This window comes from Eublepharis macularius, chromosome 1, assembly GCF_028583425.1.
Source record: "Eublepharis macularius isolate TG4126 chromosome 1, MPM_Emac_v1.0, whole genome shotgun sequence".
NCBI lineage: Eukaryota > Metazoa > Chordata > Lepidosauria > Squamata > Eublepharidae > Eublepharis > Eublepharis macularius.
The window spans coordinates 22,962,119-22,984,770 of NC_072790.1; the positions used below are offsets into that span (position 1 = coordinate 22,962,119).

Below are 22,652 nucleotides of genomic sequence, written 5' to 3' on the forward strand. Positions count from 1 at the left end.
TTTTGTCAGTAGCTATTACGTTTGTTGCTGTTTTCTGAATACAAAATGCTGAATGCACACTTGTGTTAGGATTGCCCCGTTTGTGCAATATAACCCCAGTTGTAGGTCTTAACTGATATTCCCATTTCCAGGTAAATCATAATTTTTTTGATTTGATTTTGAGTTGAGTGAGATTTGTTGATTTGGACCTTGCTGAAATATTTGTAAGGATTGTTTGTATGATACGATAACGATTAATAAAGTCTCAGTGGAAGAGCATCTACTTGGTTCACGTAAGGGATGAAGGGTGCCTCATAACCATTTTGCTCTGCCTTAGTTTTGAAACTGGGGAGACATTTTGGGGTACAATCCACATGACATTGTCCTCCAATCACCCACTTTTCCGATTTTCCTATATTTTCATAGAATCATAAGGTTGGAAGGGATCTTGAGGGTCATCTAGTCCAACCCCCCTCAGGAAAGATCACAGTCCAAGCATGGTAACACCCCATCTGGATGGGAGGGGGATATGTTTTTGAACCTTCCAGGTGTATCTACACAATTTTACTGCTGTGGTGGCTGCCATTTTTCCTGCTGCTTCACATGGGGGTTTTCAGCTGGCTCTTTCTTTAAAAAGGCAGTTCTTATACCACTGCAGCAACTGAGTGCGAATCCCACTCCGGCAGTGGTGTTGGTAGTGGGGAATGACAGCTACATGCAAATTACTGAGGAAATTGTGTACACCCCCGTGTGGATGCTCAGTTGCCGCAGCAGCAATGAATTCACAACAGAGAATTGCCAGTGTGTCGATGCAACCTAACAGTGAAATCCATGGGTTTTGAAGAATGTAACTGTGTTTTGGACTGTAAAGTTAATTCTTCAGATTTTGTATCTGTATACTTGGGAGTGGGGGCCGTAGATTAAATCTGCGTGGACTCGGCCACGGATTGGTGCTGGGTTGGAAGAGTTGCTTCTGAAAGATAATTTTAGAGGGAGACGGGATACATTCAGAAAGTTTGGGGAAATGCGTTATAGGGGCTCTGCTGTCATAAGCAAGCAAAATGCCCTGCCAGCACAGAAGGTTTTTTGTCCATCGTTGCGATCAACCCGTCGCTTTGACAATGGGTGCACAGTTTTGATTGGATGTCGTGACGTACACAGTCACTTGGTCACCAAAAGCATCCACACTGTGTAATTGTCATGCTATTTGGACAATGAGTCACACAGCATAGGGCAGGGTAAACAGCTGAAATGCAGAGGTGGGGGGCGAAGCATGATGACTGGTAAAAGCTCTGCTCGAAGACCTGCAAATGAGGGTAGTTGCGCACACTTTTAATAGTGTGATCAAGCCTCCACAAGGGTACCCTCGAAAAGGTTTAAAGAATTAACACAACATACTTTCAGGTGTGTAGCTATGTTGGCCTGTAGGAGAAGAGCAAAATTCAGGTCCAGTGGAAATCTAGTTGTCTTTAAGGTGCTGCTGGACCCAAATCTTGCTCTTGACACAACATGTTTTTAGGGAAAGTACACAGGAGTCCAGTAGAACCTACCACAAAATAATACAATTTATTTCAGTGTAAGCTTCTATGAGTCTGAGCTCACTTCTTGAGAGGCATAGGGAGCTGCTGTAGCATAGTGGTTAAGTGATGAGGATGCAAATCAGCACTCTGCTGGTTCGAATCCCACTCCTGCCGTGAACCTTGGGTAAGCCACTAAACGCAGTCCCAGCTCCTCAGCTGCGTTGTGGGGATAATAACAACACTGACTTGGTTCATTGCTCTGAGTGGGGCACTGATCTGTCTAGAAAGTCAGTATATAAGCACAGTTATTATTATTATTACATCCAGACTTATGGCAACCCCAGCAAGGGCAGTACATAAATGTTGTTGTTGTTGTTGTTGTTGTTGTTTCCTTAATTCTAGGACCCAAACTTGTGTACTAGGCTCCCCTCCTTCTATGGGTCAGCATTCATTCATTTACTTGCTTCATTTCTGTTTTAGCACAGTGGTTAAGTAGTGGGGCTGCGAATGAGTGCTCTGCTGGTTTGAATCCCACTACTGCCATGAGTTCAGCCGGTGGCCTTGGGTAAGCCACTCCTCTCAGCCCCAGCTCCCCAGCTGCATTGTGGGAATAATAACCCTGACTTGGTTCATTGCTCTGAACAGGGCACTGATCTGTCTAGAAGGGTGGTATATAAGCACAGTTATTATTATTATTACATCCATTTCATATGCATGTGCCATCAAGTCACAACAGACTTATGGCAACCCCAGCCAGGGGTTTTCAAGGCAGGTGAGAAGCAGAGGCGGTTTGCCATTGCCTTCTTCTGCAGAGCCTTCCTTAGTAGTCCCCCATCCAAATATGAATCCTACCTTGCTTCTGAGGAGATCGAGCTCTACCAGGCCACCTTCCCTCCCATACATCCACTAGGCCTCCTTGTCATGCTCAGGAGCTAGGGTGCCCATTCCGGGCCAGGTGACTGGGAAGCAACGTAGCTCATCAGCTGGTCAGTAACTCAAGCAGAAGTCCCAACAGTCCGGATCAGGTCGTGGGCAAGGCAGGCAGGTGCGAGTCCAGGGATAAAGCCAAGGTTGTTAGCCTTGAGTCCTGTCAGTGCAGGGCAGGATGCAAGGGAGGATCAAGGGCCTCCAGGCACAGGAGTGCAGGCTGCAGGGAATGGCAAGCATGAGCTTGCTTTTATCCTTGCGCTCCATTCACAGGGCGAGGTGCAGGTGTTCCCTCTCGGTCTGATTGCAGCGCCTCGTTCTCAGGGATCAGTCCTGCCTGGCACTGAGCTTGCAGGCGTGCGCCCCTGTGTCTCTCCCAAACAATCAGCCACCCTTGCCTGGTTCCTTCATCTTGAGTTTGGCTCGGGAGGCTCAGGCCTCTCTGGTGCCGGTTTGACCTCTGGCCTGCATGAGCCCTTAACACCCCCCACCCCCCCGCACAGTGGCTTCCCCAGAGGTCCTGGGCTGCATTACTTGCTGCTCCATTGAGGGCTCTTCTGGCACTGTGGCCGCCTCCATTGCAGGCTCCTCTGGTGTAGAGGCCGGCTCTAGTTCCTCCTCCTCCAAAGAGAACTTGACGGCAGATGGTAAGGTGATGGTCCGAGGCAGGCCCATGACACTCATTAAAATACCCTACCGATGGATGTACATTCCTGTTCGACGAAGGGAATGAGCTCTGACTCACAGTCTATGCTGAAATAAATTGTGCTAGTCTTTAAGTTACTGCTGAGCTCCTGCCGTTGCGTAACATGGTTAGCCCCCTGCAATGTTTTTAGAAAGACGGCTTTGGCTGAATGAACAGGTGGCTTTGGACTTGAACCATGTAGAAACCACTTCTCCTGTGCCGTTCATATGCTTTCATTGATTTCTGGGTAATTCACTAAATAAAACGTTATGAAAAGGAGTCAGTGGGATGCACTTTTCCCATTTCCATCTCTCCAGGGTGTATCGGAAGTTTGGAAAGTGTCAGAAGTTTGGAAAGTACAGGACAGAGGTCCTGTACTTGGGCCGGGGGCTGCCAGATTTGGAAATCTTGCTTCTAACCTTTGATGGGGCACCATTAGTGCCTGCCTCATTGGTCCGGAGTCTCGGAGAGATACTGAACTCCTCCTTGACGATGGAGTCACAGCAGTTGCCCAGTCTGTTTTTTTCCATCTTCGGCAGCCTAGGCAACTTGCGCCCTATCTGTCAGTCTGCGACCTAACTACAGTGATCCATGCAACAGTCATCTTCAGAATAGACTACTGTGACTCGCTCTATGCAGGGCTTCCCTTGGGCCTGACCTGGAAATTACAGCGGGCCCAGAACGCTGCTGCACCTGTCCTGGTGGGTGTATCACACAGGGCACATATTACTCCAGTCTTGCAGCAGCTGCACTGGCTCCCCATGGAGTTCTGGATCAGGTTCAAGGCTTTGGTTTTAACCTTTAAAGCCCTAAACGGGCTGAGACCAGCATACCTGAGGGACTGCCTCTCCCTGTATGTACCCTGGAGAGTGCTGAGATCGACAAATAAGAACTTACTGGTGGCCCCTGGCCCCAGGGAGGCTCGGCTGGCCTCGACCAGGGCCAGGGCCTTTTTAGTCCTGGCCCCAACCTGGTAGAACTCTCTGTCGGAGGACATCCCGCCAAGATTTTTTTGGCGGGCCTGTAAGACAGAGATGTTCAGCCAGGCATATGGTTGAGGCCAGTCTTAGGTTATCTTGGGAGCCTCTCTACTGGTCTCCCACCGGGGGGGGGGGGGCATGGAATCAGCTGCCCCCCTTAAAATTGAAGTCACTGTGGCCTCCATCCCCCCTTTTCTTTCTGAGATGTTGACCATCATGTTCTGTTGTTATTGGGGTTTTAAAATGTTTTTAGCTGTGTATTGATTATATTATATTACTATACCCTGCCCTGAGTCCGCTTGCAGGGAGGGTAGGCTAAAAATTGAATAAATAAATAATGCACTAATCAGAGAAGACAGTAGTCCACTTCTAACCCACTCTTTACTTAATTTTTATGCACACACCACCCCATATCCAATGTGCTGGCTTTGATGGCATATTCTCCCTTCACTCCTATCCACCCTAAAGTCTCTCTACACGACACATCTGACACGTGGCGAACACATGTCGGGTGATGTAATGTTAGCTGGGAAGGGTAGTTTAAAAAGACAGAGCTGGCGGCAGGGCAAAGGCTTTGCTATGCATTGGAGCTGTGTGAAGGGGCTGCGAAATGCCAGAAGGAAAACTTCAGCTCATTATAACCTCTCCAAGTCCAAGCCAGCTCTAGAAGGCAGCCAAGCTCGTTTCCATTCCTCACTGCCCTCTGGTTGCGATCCCACACAGTTTTAGACTGGAGAGGTGAAATTGACAGAGCCTTTGGGGAGATGAAGCTGAAATTAACAAACTCTCTGAGGAGCGATCTCCTTCAGCTCTGTCTTTTTAAACTATGCTTCCCAGCTAACATTGCATCTCCCTACCTTTAACGAACATGTGCCGAGGCAGCTCATGTAGAGACTCCTAATCTTATGGCTGTAAGGATCCCTCCACTTCCCCCTGTGACTGCAGAGTGTTTTCCATAATCTCATGAAATTCACTTGCCAAGGGTATCTGAAGAATGTAAACAAGAGTGGCAACCGCCATACTTTCAGAGTGGCAGCCATCTTAGGTCCCTTTCATACCAGTTTTTTAACCCACTTTGGCTTCTGAAGGCAAACAAGATAACCTCCCCCCCCCCAAAAAAAAATCAGAGCAAAGCAGGTTATAGAAAACCCAGATTAAAGCTTTGTTAACTGTCAGAGCACAGTGTTTTATCCTTAAGGTGTGTGAAACCTTAAAACCCCCAAAAAACCCTTGCCTTCAGAAGTTAAAGTGGGTTAAATAGCTGCAAAAATAAACAGGGGTGTTGCGATATCTCAACAAGAATATTACTGCAGCATCAGCTTGCGTGGAGTAGAGCGTGTTTCTTTAGATATGCATAAGGAGTTCTCAGAAGGCAGACATTTGTGTCTGTTTACTAAGTTCTGCTAAGATAGTTACTCACTGGTAATGGCCGAGGAGGATTTTACTGGGATAGGTGTAAAGACAAATGACAGATGTTTATGATTTTAGTAAAACTGGTAAAAATATGTTAAGTATTTGAGTAAAAGCTGGGGCTCCTTGGCCCTTAACGGATGTTAATAAATTTTAATTATTTATTTCTTTTATAGTCCACATTTCTCACGAAGATTCAAGGCAGATTACAACTAAAAACTATGCAGTAGGAACAATGTGAAACATACAGCCAACAAAATTAGAGAGCATTGCCTAAAAACATAGTTTAATAACTGACAGTACAGCAAGAATGGTAGGATTGGGGAACAACACAATGAAACATTACGTTACATACAATCAACCGTGTAAAAATTCTGAATTGCAAATCTGACAGTGTAAGCCTGGCAGGATTTGAGCCCAGTGGCCCCTTAGAAGCCAACTAGATTTTCCTGGTGTAAGACGTTTTGAAGAGTCATAGCTCCCTTCTTCAGATACCTCCTCCTTCTTCCGTGTAAGCCTAAGAATATTTTCCTGGCAATAAGCCCATTAAAAAGACCTGAGTCGACTGCTTTGGGTGACACTGAAAAGAACAATGCAATAAACACAGCATAATATATACAAGGAAGACTTCCTTAAATTTCACAGACATCAAGTCTAGCCTTACTCATTCATTAAAATGCCCTTATGAATAATTGTTTTAGGAGAATAAGGGAGATTGCCAAGTGCAGCTGTTTTGAATGGCCTCTGTACTTTCCTCAAGCACATTTAAATTATATATAATTACATTTCACCCTGTCGTTCCTGTATTTCATGGTGCTCCCGTCCTTTTTTGCTCTCTCTCAACATCTTATATAAATGTCTTCTTAGTGGGGACCAACTGCATACATCTGACAAGCTGATGCTGGAATAAAAAAATTGAGAGTCTTTATTAAGGAGCCACAAGATTCCTACTTATTATTACCATATTTTAAATCTCGGATTTATATGCCCGAAAGCATTCAGTCTCTCTTCTGGTATTAATTCCAGCGGGATTGATGAGGCTGTTGTGGCAAAATTACACAAGGGTCCAGTCGGACCAGGGCTTTTTTTCAGGGGGAACGCGGGGGAACGGAGTTCCGGAACCTCTTGAAAATGGTCACATGGCTGGTGGCCCCGCCCCCTGATCTCCAGACAGAGGGGAGTTGAGATGGCCCTCCACGCCGCCAAGCCCTTCAGGTACCAAGCCCTGCAACAGACCCATATGCCAGCTCTGCCCCTATATCTACCCAGGGAATACAATTACAGGACCCAATGGCATCAACTACACTGTCTCTGGCTCTTACAGCTGCTCATCCTCCAATCTGATATATGCCCTCATGTGCCAACAATGTCCCTCTGCTCTGTACATTGGACAAACCAGCCAACCTCTACGCAAAAGAATAAATGGACACAAATCTGACATTAGAAATGGAAACGTCCAAAAACCAGTGGGAGAACACTTCAATCTACCAGGACATTCCACCAAAGACTTAAAGGTCGCTGTGGTTCAACAGAAACCTTTCAAAAACAAAATCCAACGGGAGGCTGCTGAATTGGAATTCATATGCAAATTTGACTCTGTCAAGCGGGGACTGAATAGAGACTATGAATGGTTATCACATTACCACAGGTAACAGATTCTCTTTACAGAGGCGTGATCTGGGGGAGCCCAGTGACGCCTGGTGTGGGCTTTCGGGGACCACAGTTCTCTTTGTCAGATGCAACTGGCAGGGAGAGCTGTGGTTACCGAAGGCTTATACTACATAGGAATTGGATACCTTCACTGCTACAAACTGACTGCACACCAAAAGGAAATGTTTACATTTCCAAGCAAAGGAATGTTTTGATGGCTTCTATGCTAATTGCATTCTGCCTTCTTGTGATTTATGCTCCCCTCCTTCCCTCTCTTTCCCCCTCCTCTTCTGTATCTGCCCAGTTTTGATCAGGCATCTGACGAAGAGAACTTGATTCTCGAAAGCTTATGCTATAATAAAATTGGTTAGTCTTAAAGGTGCTACTGGACTCTTTTTGATTTTGCTACTACAGACTAACACAGCTAACTCCTCTGGATCTATTTTCAGGTATGTAGGTCAGAGATCTGAGTTTCTGGTTTTCTCTTCACATCAGCAGCTCTCTCTGCTGTGCTGACCGTTTCCAACTGACATCAGCCCAGGGTGAATAGTAAAGGTCTGAGAGAGTTGTAGTTACTTCTCTCAGAGTGTAAAGTTCGTTACTACTAGAATAAGAAAGACTAGGAACAGACTTTCTTGTGCTTTTTTTAAAAAGAGAGAGAGAGAGAGAGAAAACAAACACTCCTAGTTGAGTTTCCCTTGTCTTCTAAATCTCTGAAAAATTGTAAAATGCTTCTTTGCAAAAAACAGAGCTGATCTAGAAAGAGCCACTGACATTTTGCATGCCTGCAATCTCACGTAATTCTGTCATACATCCTCCAGGGCACTAGAACACTGTACAGGGGGCCAGATGTGCCGTACGTATTTCCTGGCAACAGACCGGTCTACAGACAATGCAGGGCTGGTGTCAAGAGACAAAGCTGATCAGCATAGCTGAAAGGACTGGCATCCAGGCATTCATCGAAGCCAGCAAAACGGAAAGACAAAAATACGCAGACTTCTCTGTCCTTTTTTGGAACTGGAATTGCAGAATTTCAGTATGTAGTGCTAGAGGACACGATGCATAATATCATCCGCGATGGGAAAATGTGGGTTGGGGTGGTGATAGAAATCTGGTGCCCTGGAGCAGTTTTGTTTGATATCTGATGAGGCTACTGAATTTTGATCAAGAGTGAAAAACTTGCTCACATAAAAGGGACAAACAAAGTTATCTATACTTTAATGATGGTTGTTGGGGGTTTTCCGGGCTGTATTGCCGTGGTCTTGGCATTGTAGTTCCTGACGTTTCGCCAGCAGCTGTGGCTGGCATCTTCAGAGGTGTAGCACCAAAAGACAGAGATCTCTCAGTGTCACAGTGTGGAAAAGATGAGGTCATTTGTATCTACTCAGGAGGGGTGGGGTTGAGCTGAGTCATTCTGTAAGAGTTTCCCAGGGTGTGGAATGCTAATGGCGGGAGGCTTCACTGAATCCTGAGGAGGTTCTTTTGCATATGGATTGGTGCTTGATGTGCTAATCTTCTCTGCAGGGCTATTGTCGGGTGTGGAGTGTTTTGTTGGCCTGGTGTTTTTCAGAACTGGAGCCCATGCTCTGTTCATTCTTAAGGTTTCTTCTTTCCTGTTGAAGTTTTGCTTATGCTTGTGAATTTCAATGGCTTCCCTGTGCAGTCTGACAAAGTAGTTGGAAGTGTTGTCCAGTATTTTGGTGTCCTGGAATAAGATACTGTGCCCTGTTTGAGTTAGGCTATGTTCAGCCACTGCTGATTTTTCAGGCTGTCCAAGTCTGCAGTGTCTTTCATGTTCTTTTATTCTTGTCTGGATGCTACGCTTTGTGGTCCCGATGTAAACTTGTCCACAGCTGCAGGGTATACGGTATACTCCTGCAGAGGTGAGGGGGTCTCTGCTGTCTTTTGCTGATCGTAGCATCTGTTGTATTTTTCGGGTGGGTCTGAATACTGCTTGAAGGTTATGCTTTTCCATAAGCTTTCCCATCTGATCAGTAATTCCTTTGATATATGGCAAAAACACTTTTCCTGTAGGTGACTGTTTTTCCTTGGTTGTTTGATTCATCCTGGGTTTGATTGCTCTTCGGATCTCATTTCTGGAGTAGCCATTTGCCTGAAGTGCGTGGTTTAGATGATTAATTTCCTCATTGAGAAAGCGCGGCTCACATATCCGTCTTGCACGATCCACTAATGTTTTCATTATGCCTCTTTTCTGTCGGGGGTGGTGATTGGAGTTTTTGTGTAAGTACCGATCAGTGTGAGTTGGTTTCCTGTAGACCTTGTGACCTAACTGAAAGTTTGCTTTGCGGATGACCAAGGTATCCAGGTTTTTACAGTAGATACAAATGACCTCATCTTCTCCACACTGTGACAGTGAGAGATCTCTGTCTTTTGGTGCTACACCTCTGAAGATGCCAGCCACAGCTGCTGGCGAAACATCAGGAACTACAATGCCAAGACCACGGCAATACAGCCCGGAAAACCCCCAACAACCATCGTTCTCCGGCCGTGAAAGCCTTCGACTATACTTTAATGCTTCATAAAATCCAAGTGGTGTAATGTATATGAAATAAGAAATTGTTCATTTAAGTAGTATTACATTTCACTGTTTGAAAGCCTATATTTTGCTTTTAAAGTTCTACAGGGGCCCAATCCTGCCGGGTATAGGACCATTAACGACTGCAGGGCTATGTTTATTTTCCATAAGCCCAAAAGTTGGTATTGGGTGTAGAATGCTGCCAATCTCAGTTTTTGTGTTCAAAACCCCAAACCCAGTTTTCTAGTTCATACGGCTCTGCAGATATACTTGAAAGTAAGCGGCCAGTCTTAGAAATATCTCAGAAACTGGGAGCAGCAACTGATAAGGATTTCAGGTGGCCGAGGAGAAGCTTGGAACTCTGCAAAGCTGCATTTCCTTTCTCTGACTAACAGAAGCCGAATAAACTATGCAAAATATGCACATGTGCAAATTAGCTTAATTAATATTATTTGATCAAATACTAGAATTCTACTTTTCTTGGGGTAGAATGTTGGCCTTTTTAAAACAAAGCACAACATGTCTGTTTAAAATCTTTGTTAGGCACTGTGTTAGGTAAGAAGGGTAACATTGAGTCTCCTGAGTTTTAATCATAGCGTCGTGTGTTCGTGCAAAAAGGGAACAGCTGGGGAAAGATGGCAATAAATTTCCACAGTCCACGGTGGCTGTAAGTGTAAGCATAAGTGCACCAGCCAGTCCCCTGCCCCCACACATGCACTGTTTCCGAGTTTCCAGATAAGTGGCTTGCAGAGGCTGTTACTTGGAAATAGCCATCAGGTCAAACCAAACGGCACAAGACGAAATACACTTGAATTACAACTCGAATTACACTCAAATACACTCGAATTACAGAATACTCTCGAATTACCCGTGCAATTCGTGTGTATTTTGTCTCGTGTGGTGAGACCCAGAGTAACTCAAGAGTGCAGTCCTAAATCCAATTTACACCCTTTTAAATCCATTGAAGTCACTGGGTTTAGAATGGTATAAACTTTGTTCAGGACTGCCTTGCCAGGCCTCCCAGTTTAGAGACTAAAGGCTGAAATAGATGCATTATTAAATGAATCCAGCTCTTCTGCTGAATGCTACACCCACACAGAAAGGAGAGAATAGATGCTTTGTGGATGTGAAATGGGGGGCTGACCTTGGATTTTTCCTTCTGTAATGTTAATTGTGCACTGCTTTGTTCGTTGTCAGCACAGAACTGCTGAACATTGGCAACCGGTTCCCGTTTGCTAACGTCATGGAATTTGCTTAAAAGAAGAACTTTGCAAGCTTGTTGATTCTTCTGCTGTTTCCCAAGTGGGTTCCGTATCATTTTGATATCAAGATATTTCCTAAGAGGTATTGGCACGGATTTAATGCTCCGAACACAAATGTTTTTCTTTGAGTTAACTCAGAAGTGGTTGTTGAAGTTCCCACACCCGAGTCGGATTAAGGCAGTTGTTAATGGTCCTGGAAAAAAATGGTGTGGAAAAAACCCTTTCTGCTTCTGTTTCTTAAAACTTAAGTGGCTCTTCTGGGCATGATCCGGCGTGACTTATGCGGCAACTTCTCACACAGCTGATTGGATGAAATCCTACCAGTTCTTAGTGATTCTGTTCTGATGCTTTGGTAGTTGGGAAATCCACCTTGCATCTGAAGACAAAATACCGCAAGGTGTTTTGAAATTCGGACTTCCGTTGGTAAAACAGGTCCTTCCCATCCTTAAGAGCCAAGAGGTAAATATACAACCAAGTTGTCTGCGGGGAGGAAATTTGGAGGTGGTTGGGGGGCACTGGGGTTAATGTGGACTGGAATTCTGGGTGTTCCTAGGACTAGAATGCTACTGCTATTTGCAATGATAACTGATTTTTGATTTGTTTATTAAATCATTAAACCAGGGTCTCAGGTGGGTAGCCATGTCGGTCTGCAATAGAAGAGCAAGATTTGAGTCCAGCAACACCTTAAAGACTAACAAGATTTTCAGGCTTGCAAAAGTCAAGCTCCCTTCATCAGATATAAGTATGAACGGAGATCCCTGAGGCCTTACAACGGAGTTTTGATTCTTGCAAGCTTATACCCTGGAATGCTGTTGGGTCTTCAAGATGCTACCAGACTCAGATCTCGCTAAACCAGTGGCTGTGACTCAGGCTTCCAAAAACGTGTCTGCCTGAGCCAATGCAAACTGGTTTTCTAAGCTGTTTGCATAATATATGTTCTCCAGTTGTAGAACGTGGTGAGATGGATTCTGGGAAAGGGTCTGATGTAAATGAGTGTGTATAGGGTTGCCAGCTTCCAGGTGGGGCCTGGAGAGCTCCCAGAATTATAACTGATCTCTAGGCCATAGAGAGAAGGTTCTCCTGCCGGCCAGTGGCAGGCAGACTCCTGGGGATTTGCCCCCTTGCCCGCCGATTGCCCAGCGATCAGTGGGAGTTGGCATGCTCCTGGAGTTGGCCTGCTACCAGCAGGCACCCCAGGAATGTGTGCTGTGTGCACGCACCCAACAGGCGCGATGACATCACTCCCGGAAGTGATGTCATTGTGCCAGCCCTGGGCGTGCTCACCCACTTGGTTTGGGGCCAATTTTGGGCCCAAATGGGCAGAATTGGCCCTGCACAGAGCTCAAGAGCACTCCCATGGCCAGCGCGATGACATCACTTCCAGAAGTGATGTCAATCTGCAGGCACCAAAGTGCGCACGCGAAGGAACATTACGCTGCTGGCATGAGTTTAAGTGCCAGATCCCTCCCCTTCCCACCAGGAGGGTATCGGGACTTGGCAACCCTGTCTGCCGCTTGCGTGCAATGCAATTCCTGTGCAAATATCCAACCAGCAGTTCATCTGTGGAGTGGCATCTCAAAAGGACTGCCAGCGATCCCCGGTTTTCAGAAGAGGGATGCAGTTAGCTCAGTGCCTTTAAAAAATGTGCCAGTGCTCTTATACAAGGTTGCACCAATTTCTATGAATTTCCCCCTCAGGACTTGGGGGATTCCTGAAAAAGGTGCCAGTACTCATCACCAGTACATACCATCACAAAAGAGGATCTGAGAGCTAAACTACAAGAGACGAATTATACGAGAACGCACATGTGAAGGGAGTCACAATGTTAGCTGGGAAGCTAAGTTTTAAAAGAGATTGGAAGGCTTTGTCAATTTCCCCTCTCTACAGAGTCATCAAAGATGGCTGCTCGGGGTGGTGGTGGTGTTTATTTCCTCTTTGCCTCCTAGAAGGGGAGGTGAAACTGAGGAGCCATCAGGAGGCAAAGAGGAAATTAACAAACCCTCTCAGGAGCCATCTTTGCTGACTCTGCAGAGAGGGGAAATTGACAAAGCCTTCCGATCTCTTTTAAAACTCAGCTTCCCGGCTAACATTGTGACTCCCTTCACGTGGGCGTCCTCATGTAATTCGTCTCTTGTAGCTTGGCTCTGAGTAAGTCTACCTTTGCTTGATTTTCCTCTGTAACTAGACGTCTGTAACCAGACTCCCAGACACTTTGTTAACCCTCAATAAATACCAGTCTTATAAATCACAAGTGACTTACTGTCCTACAAACCCTAAAAGTAAAATTCGGAAGGCCCTGACTAAAGTAAGGCAGTTGGGAAAACCTCGGGAAGCTGAAGAAATATGGCTTGCATGTCAGTTCGTTTACTGTGTGTATTCGTACAGTATATACAGAGAATGCCAAATCCCCCAACCTAGATAGACGAATTCATTCTTCTTATTTGGGTTTTTTGTTCAGTTTTTTGTGTTGCCAGTCTTGCTGAAGCGCTCTAACCAAAAGAGCTGCACTTTTTTGATCTGCACTGAGGTGTGGTGTTCAGCTGGAATCTGTAGGATGCAAGAGATGGAATTAACAACCTTTTATGGCAACTCCAACAACAGAACTTTTGTTGAGAGCTTGAACACACACTCAGTTAGCCCCTGCATATTTGTGTTAGCACACATCTTTATGAAGTCACTGCAAAAATTAAAACTTAAATGTGACATGTAATTAAAACATTTTATAGCACATAAATTGAAGTTTTACTACATGTTACTCTAAGCTAATTAGTACAATCTTCTAAGGCACCACAGGAAACCTGCCAGAAAGGGGGTGGTAAATAGGAATATTTAAGACAAAGACTGGTGATTCTTGGACCAAATGTGAATCCTTGAAGAGTAACCGATTTTTGTGAAAGGAAAGCAGGGTACACTCAAAGAGCCACTGATTTCACTCCAGGATTCCTTGGAAAAGGTACTTTGTGTGCCAATGTTGGGGCATTGGTTTGCCAGCTTCTTTTTAAAAAGTAATTTATTTTTATTTTGAAAAACAAAATAATAGTAAGAGGCAGGGCTTTTTTTCAGCTGGAACGCAGTGGAACGGAGTTCCGGAACCTCTTGAAAATGGTCACATGGCTGGTGGCCCCGCCCCCTGATCTCCAGACAGAGGGGAGTTGAGATTGCCCTCCACGCCGCATGGCGCGGAGGGCAATCTCAACTCCCCTCTGTCTGGAGATCAGGGGGCGGGGCCACCAGTCATGTGACCATTTTCTCCGAGGGCAACCCACTGAGTTCCACCACCTCTTTGCCCAGAAAAAAAGCCTTGGTAAGAGGACATACCGAAAGAAAAAAAGGGATTATATAACATAGTTGTGTAAATCAGAGATAGTTATACATACCAAAATATATAAAACAGAATGTTTCTCCTCACCATCCCCTTCATTAAATTTCTAAATACAATTTCTATAGATACAGTAATATTTATATTAGAATATATTTATGTTCAACATTTTAATTACAAATTTTATAACTAATCTATTTTACTGATAGTTTTTCCTAGTTATTCTTAATTTTCAGCTATATAATATTTATTATTTATTGTTTATTATTTATTTTATTTTTAACCCACCCTCGCCGCAAGTGGGCTCAGGGTGAGGTACAACATTGATTAAAATTCAACTTAAAATCAGTCATAAAAACAGCAACAGGTAAAATGCTGTACCCCTTTCGGGGCAACCAGCGTGAGTGGACTCTCCATACCCCTTGTAGAGGGAGACCGGTGGAAGGCTCGGCAATGATGGGCTAAAATTAGCCTCCACCATATGCCTGGCAGAACATCTCTGTCTTACAAGCCCACCTAAATGATACAAGACCCTGTTGGGCCCGAGGAACCTCAGACAGAGAGTTCCACCAGGTTGGGGCCAGTCCCGAAAAGGCCCTGACCCTGGTAGAGGCCAGCCGAGCCTCCCTAGGGCCAGGGACCACCAGTAGAAGTTTTCTGGTTGAACGAAGTGCTCTCTGGGGCACATACAGGGAGAGACCGTCCCTTAGGTATGCTGGTCCCAGTCCGTTTAGGGCTCTATAGGTCAAAACCAACACCTTGAACTGGATCTGGAATTCTACTGGGAGCCAGTGAAGCTGCTGCAAGATAGGTGTAATGTGTGTCCTACACGAAGCTCCAGTTAGGACACACGCAGCAGCATTCTGGACCCGTTGAAGTCTACGGATCAAGCCCAAGGGCAGCCCTGCGTAGAGCGAGTTACAGTAGTCTAACCTTCTGTAATGACTGTTGCATGGATCACTGTCATTAGGTTCTGAGCTGAGAGATAGGGCGCCAGTTGCCAGGCCTGCCGAAGGTGGAAAAAGGCTGCCCGAGCCACAGCCACAATCTGGCCCTGCATAGACAAGGAGGAATCTGGATTCACTCCCAAACTCCTAACCGATGGTATAGGCTCAAGTGGTGCCCGCCCAAAGGCCGGGAGAAGGATCCCTACCTCTGAGAGTCCACGGCCCAAGTACAGGACCTCTGTCTTCTCGGGATTCAACTTCAGCCTGCTCTGTTCTACCCAACCAGACACGGCCTCCAGAGCTCTCAACAAGGTGTCAGGGGCAGAGTCAGGTCAGCCACCCCATCAACAGATACAACTGGGTATCATCTGCATATTGATGACAACCCAGTCTGAAACTCCACACCAACTGGGCGAGGAGGTGCATATAAAGATTGAACAACAGGGGAGAGAGTATCGCCCCCTGTGGGACGCCGCACTCCAAAGGTTGGCGTGTTGACTCTCTCTCCCCCAGAGCCACCCTCTGTCCCCAGCCGTGAATAAAAGAGAAGCCACTGCAAGGCCGTTCCACGAATCCCCACATCGACGAGGCAGTGGGCCAACAACTCATGGTCGACCATGTCGAACGCTGCTGAAAGGTCTAACAAGATGAGCAGCGCCGCCCCGATCCAGGGCCCTATGGAGATCGTCCGTGAGGGCAACCAACACTGTCTCCGTCCCATGACCCAGACGGAACCTGGACTGGTATGGGTCCAGGACTGAGGTCTCTTCCAGGAACACCTGTAGCTGATCCATCACTGCCCACTCAATCACCTTTCCCAAGAACGGGAAGTTCGATACCAGGCAGTAACTGGACGGGTCAGTGGGTTCCAAAGATGGTTTTTTCAAAAGAGGCCTCACTACGGCTTCCTTTAGCACCCTGGGAAAACCCCTGGAACTCAATGATGAATTAATAATGACCTCCAATTGGGCCCCCAACCCATTGGCACTGGCTTTCACCAGCCATGACGGGCAGGGGTCCAGGGAGCACGTAGTGGGCCTCACCAGCTGCAGGATCCTGTCCACCTCCTCCTGCGAGACCAGGCTGAAATGATCCAAAAATGGGCTGGAAGACAGCCCTCCAGTTCCCTTACTGTATCAATTGTGGCTGGCACAATTGATAAATAATAATAAAAAAGCTTTCAATTTTTCCTGAAATTCTATAATTGGCTTATTATTTACGTGAGATGTTAATTTTGCCATTGACGCATATTCGTATAGTTGGTTTGCCAGTTTCAAAGAGGACTACCAGCAAGTTGAGTCAACACAATTGTTTCTTCCTTCCATACACCTTTATTCTGAGGGCCAAACATTTGCCCATCAAAGCATAATTCTGTTATCTACCAGTGTTTCTAATATTATGCCACTGAGCTTCACTGTTGTTAATTTTCTCATTGCCACAGTCACCTTCTGTTCCCATTTTACAGATGTTACAAGCCAGTCTTGTCAAGTCTGCTGGGATACTGGAACTCCACTTGGGGTTCAGAATTACTTAACAATTCTTTTGAGAATCTTTCATTTACAATCTAAGTTTTGATTGTGTATTGTCACCAATAAATAGTGTGTTTGGCTACCACAGACTGTGATAGGAAGGGGCTATGTACAGCAGAAAGATTTAGCAACCGTGATAACATTAGTTGAAGTATAGCTGCCTAGTTGGGTTTTTTTAGAGTGAGATGTTAGAAATCTTGATTACCTCTGCTTCGTGTTTCATTTTTAAACACCAATAAGAGAATCTCTCGGTCATAAAATTCCATATATTGGGATCTAGAGTCTAAGTGTTTAAAGCGGCAGTACTGGTATTCTATGGTAATTCGAGTATTTGAGGGATTTCGTCAAATCTCTATTCAACCACAACATTTATGGAGTGATCTCAGGCCAGTTACCAGCTCTAAGCCTCACCTACCTCACAGGGTCGTTGTGGGAATAACAGTGAGAAGGAAACATGTATACCATCCCGAACTCTTTAAAGGAGGAGGCAGGATAAAAATTTAGTAAAGAAATTACGGATTGTGCTTACGTGGAAGTACATCCTGTTGCCGGGGATGGCTCCTGTTTCTGAGTAACCCTGATTAGGATTGGGCTGTCAGGCTCCACTCTCTTTACCTGGGAGTAATCCCTGTTGAACGTACTGGGACTTACTTGTGAGTAGACATGCATAGGTTTATGCAGTACGTCCAGAGACGCTGTCAGCAGCACATGGCAAGATGGAGCAGAATTGCCAGCCTCCAGGTGATAGCTGGAGACCTCCCGGAATTACAACTGATCTCCAGTTCACCTGGCTGTATTGACAGGTGGACTCTATGGAATTATACCCCACGGAGGCCCCTCCCCTCCCCAAACTCCACCCTCTTCAGGCTCCACCACCCCCAAATCTCCAGGAATTTCCCAACCTGGACCTGGCAACCCCCATGGCTTCTGGTGGGGCCCACTGCTGCTGGCTCCCTACTCATGCCTCTCCTCTGATGCCTGCGCACACACCCTCCCACTGCCTGCTTGTGAGTGCTTTGTCACCTCTGGTCCCAGCTGCACCTGCTGCCGAGAGCTGTTGGAGAAGGGCACATGGGAGGTGCGCAAAGCATCAGCATTCCTGGTGGCCGTGGCCGTGGCACTGCTAGCTGCCCCCAGCACCATTGGGGAAAGGGCCTGCAGGCGGCATTGGCAGCTATGACTGCAGGCGGCGTGAGAGCTTGTGAGAGGTGTGGAACTTCCACATCAGCCGAGGAGCAGCAGCCATCAGAAGCAAAAGCCTGGGGCAGCAAAAGCAGGAGGTCATCTGCCCTCTCTCTGCAACTCTCCCCAACACCTTTTGCTGTTCTCCTGAAGAAGCCAGCCAGAACAGGCGACTGACTCATCTTTCTTGGCGTGTGCAGAAGTGGGGAAGGAGGTTCACCCCTCCCGCCTCTTCATCATTTTGTTGGTACTTCCTCAAAATTATAGAAAATGCCCGAGGAAGGAGGTTGGATCTGCACAATCAATGTGTAGGTTGCATGATATACAAAACATGTCTTGGAGACATGGCTACTTCAGTCCAAAATATTAATTTAAAAGCAAGTCCTCGTTTTACTGAGTGTGCTCAAGATACCAGCCTCTGCACTGGGAGTATTTAAGTGGCTGCCTGTTTGACAAAAAAAAAAATCAGTATTACTGAACAAGAAAATAGATATATACAGGGCTTTTTTTCTGGGAAAAGAGGTGGTGGAACTCAGAGCAGAACTACAAGTGACAAAAGGCACAGATTGGACACTTGTCAGCTTCCCTCAAGTTTTGATGGGAAATGTAGGCATCCTGGTCTTGCAGCTTGGCTCTCCGACTGCTGTCCAATTGACTTTTCAACTGTCACTTGTCCAACATTCTGCCAAGCTGCCTACATTTCCCGCCAAAACTTAAGGGAAGCTGGCAAGTGTCCAATCTGTGCCTTTTGTCACTTGTGGTTCCGCTCTCAGTGGGTTGCCAGCACAGGACCACACAATGACATCACTTTGGGTCAACTGGAACAAGGGGGGAGTTTTTAAATCACCCTCGGTGAAAATGGTCACATGGCTGGTGGCCCCGCCCCCTGATCTCCAGACAGAGGGGAGCTGAGATGGCCGCGGAGGGCCATCTCAACTCCCCTCTGTCTGGAGATCAGGGGGCGGGGCCACCAGCCATGTGACCATTTTCAAGAGGTGCCAGAACTCCGTTCCACCACGTTCCAGCTGAAAAAAAGCCCTGGATATATAGAATGACAAAAAAGAAAGGAAAGGAAAGGGAAGTATCACAATGCGATTCTTGAAGGGGTCATTTGATCACAGGTGATAGATGCTGGATTATTAGAGAGCACCAGGAGAATAGAAGTCTAATCTGAGGCTCTATTAATGAAGAGAAACGAGCTCTTAAAGAGGTCTTGCAGACCTTTTCAATGAGAATGTAGAGTGGTAGTGAGTGGTTCTAAAAATCAGAATTTGAAAAGTGAATGCTTCTTAAAGGAACTGTCCAAGTGTGAGGTCGTTGTGGAAGGTCACATACAAGAAGCTGGATGTTATTGTGTAGAACCAATAGAAAATGGGGTATCCATAGTCATAGAGATTTTCTTACCTTCAGGACATAAAGAGGGATCATATATAGGTCAGAACATCACCTCTCAAGGTTGCCAAATCCAGGTTGGGAAATTCCTGGAGATTTTGAGGACAGAGACTGAGGAGGATGGAGTTTGAGGAGGGAACTTAGTGGAGATGTGGTGTCATAGAGTCCACCGTCCAAAGCTGCCGTTTTCTCCAGAGGAAATGATCTTTGTAGTCGGAAGGTCACTTGTAATTCCTGGAGAACTCCAGCCCCCCACCTATCAATTGGCAATCCTATTATGTCCCAATTGGATATATTTGCAGTTTTGCTTGGGGGAAAAACCCCAAAGGCTACTATACTTTAAAATGTTGTAAATATGCCAAATAATACAATGTTATATATTAACTACATTAATGATTCATTTTTTGTCATTAAAGTAGTAAAATAAGTTGCTTGATTAGAAAGCATTTAATATGCTTGGATTTATACCAATGTATATATACTTCAGTTTATACCACCCCACCCACCCAGTAACCAGGAAAAAATGATGTGTGTATGTGCAATAGCATGCCTTCAGAATTTTTTCCCCTCCTGCTAAGCTTAGTAACACCCTGACATGGATAGCCCAGGCAAGCCCAATCTTGTCAGATCTTGGAAGCTAAGCAGGGAAAGCCTTGGTTAATAATTGGATGGGAGACTTCCAAGGAAGACCAGGGCTGCAGAGGCAGGCAATGGCAAACCACCTCTGTTTGTCTCTTTCTTTGAAAACTGCAGCAGATGGCTATGACTTGATGGTGCTTTCCACCACTAAGCTTAGTCACAGCAGTTTGTGTGTGTGTGTGTGTGAATTGCTATCCGGAAAACTGCTCAGGAACAAATGGGCTAAATAAACGCTCATGTTGCAGTCTAGATCCCAATCAGGGTGTAGGTGGTTTGCTGCCCCTGCGTTCAACCTTAGAAGTATGTTGAGAGAGCCAAATACTGCCTCTCCGTTATTTTTACCCAATTTATTTCATTGCTAACTACTTTTTTTTGGCTTCAGGAATCTGTGCAACATTGCTATACGCTTACCATGATGACAGCCATCTTAGAACGGATCAGCACTCTGTCCATCAGCGGGCAACAACTCCGTCGTCTCCCGAAGATCTTGGAAGAAGGCTTCCCCAAAATGCCCTGCACTGTCAAAGAGTCGGATGTGCCCCAACTCTTCCGGGAGCCGTACATACAAGCTGGTTACCGCCCCACGGGTCAAGAGTGGCGCTACTACTTCCTCAGCCTCTTCCAGAAACACAACGAGGTCGTCAATGTCTGGACTCACTTGCTGGCTGCCTTGGCTGTGCTTTTGAGGTTTAATGCTTTTGCGGAAGCCGAGGAGCTATCGTTGGAGGTCCACTCCTTGCCTCTCTTCATCTTCGTCCTCTCCTCTGTGACGTATCTGACGTGCAGCCTCTTGGCTCACCTCTTGCAATCCAAGTCAGAGATGTCGCACTACACTTTCTACTTTGTAGACTACGTTGGGGTTAGCATCTATCAGTATGGAAGCGCCCTGGCCCATTTCTACTACAGCTCTGACCAAGCGTGGTACGACAAGTTCTGGCTTTTCTTCCTGCCGGCGGCTGCTTTCTGTGGGTGGCTGTCTTGCACCGGCTGCTGCTATGCCAAGTACCGTTACCGACGCCCTTACCCCATCATGAGAAAAATATGTCAGGTGATCCCAGCAGGGCTGGCATTCATCTTGGACATCAGTCCTGTGGCGCACCGTGTGATCGTGTGCCACCTCGAAGGATGTGAGGAGACGGCTGCCTGGTACCACACCTTCCAGATACTTTTCTTCCTGGTCAGTGCTTATTTCTTCTCTTGCCCGGTTCCTGAGAAGTATTTCCCAGGTTGCTGCGATATTGTCGGCCACGCCCACCAGATTTTCCATACCTTTCTGGCTATCTGCACACTCTCTCAACTGGAGGCCATTTTTCTGGATTACAAAAACCGGCAAGATATTTTCCTCAGGCGGCACAGTCCCCTCTCTGTCATCCTGTCCTGTGGCTCCTTCTTTGGCCTAGTGGCTTGCAGCGCTGCCACCGCGCACCTCTTGCAGCGCAAGATTAAGGTGGAACTGGCCAGAAAGGAAAACTGAGGCTCTATCGAGTGGGCAGAGTTCAGTCCCAGTTGGCTTAAAGCAAACCAACAGAAAACAACTACATCTAAATACTATAATATAAATGAACTTAACAACATGATTTGCCTCTGTATATTATAAGCAAGGAATTATTGCAGTCTGGAACTACAAAGCTGCCTTATGTCCTAAACATTTTTTTAATTATTATTGTGACTGCCTGTTGCTGGGCAAAGGGCATTTAAGACACCTAAACTGAAGATGTTGTTTTAATCAGGCTTTTCTAGATGGTCTTGCTCTAAATTATTTGGTGATTAGTAGGAGAAAGAAAAGAAAGAATTGAAGGCTAATCAGAGGGGAAGGGAGGGGAGTACCATCGAATCACAAAAGACCTGATTCACATGAAGGTGGTAAATCTGTATCTAGGTTGGACCAGTTCAGACTGCAGATGGAGATTCATACAGTTGAATGCTTTTCACACTCCCACTCCTAGAAAATTAGCATATTTGAGAGAAGCGTTCTAACCTAGCCTTCTTCCTGGCATTCTGCTTATCTATGTGCAGGGATTTGGGGGTGGAGATATGAAGGAGCTTTTGGTCCTGTGAGCCTCCGCCTGAAATCTGAAGACGTTCAATTTAGGCATTTGTTTGCCCCCTCAATGAGAACTAGGCCACAGATACTCTGAGGAAAGATTCATAGAATGATGCGGTAACCTAATTTGGTTAATTTAATTTTAGCTGCCTGGTGGCCTTGATTGTGCTTCGACTGAATTCAGCTGCAGTCGCCCACTAGGGTTGAACCTAGAATTCCCAACCTCCAGGTGGGATCTGGAGATCTCCAGGGTACAAAGGTTAGTTCCCCTGGAGAAAACGGCTGCTTTGGAGGGGGGACTCTATGGCATTATGCCCTGCTGAGGTCCCTGCTCTCTTCTATTTCCATCCCTTAATCTCCAGGAATTTCCCAATGTGGGGTTGGCAACTCTAGCGGAAGCTCTTACCTGAATTCTGTTTCAGGAGTAAATATTACATGTGTCAATGGTCATATGGATGATACATGTATAATATTTGGTCTCGGTAATCTATTTGGGCCTGATTTAGGTATTTATGAATACTTGTTTCTAGGCGAGAGTGTACCATCACAGTCTTTCCATCAAGTAAGAAATACTGGGCTAGTAGGTCCAAATAATATTTTTCCTCTTTTATGGGGCTCTTTTTTTGCTTTAATCAAAGACAGCAAATGGTA

General features: G+C 45.9%; 1 protein-coding gene across 1 annotated transcript; it reads left to right on the forward strand.

Moving 5' to 3' along the window:
- Positions 1 to 11,363: 11,363 nt before the first annotated feature.
- Positions 11,364 to 21,683, forward strand: PAQR8 (progestin and adipoQ receptor family member 8). Its single transcript, XM_054987957.1, has 2 exons — positions 11,364 to 11,408; positions 20,340 to 21,683. The coding sequence occupies exon 2, from the start codon at positions 20,370 to 20,372 to the stop codon at positions 21,429 to 21,431; it is 1,062 nt and encodes a 353-aa protein (XP_054843932.1). The 5' UTR covers positions 11,364 to 11,408; positions 20,340 to 20,369; the 3' UTR covers positions 21,432 to 21,683.
- Positions 21,684 to 22,652: the final 969 nt, after the last annotated feature.

Excerpts from the sequence above, each read along its gene's own strand:
- PAQR8 (XM_054987957.1), top strand. The coding sequence starts at position 20,370 with ATGATGACAGCCATCTTAGAACGGATCAGCACTCTGTCCATCAGCGGG.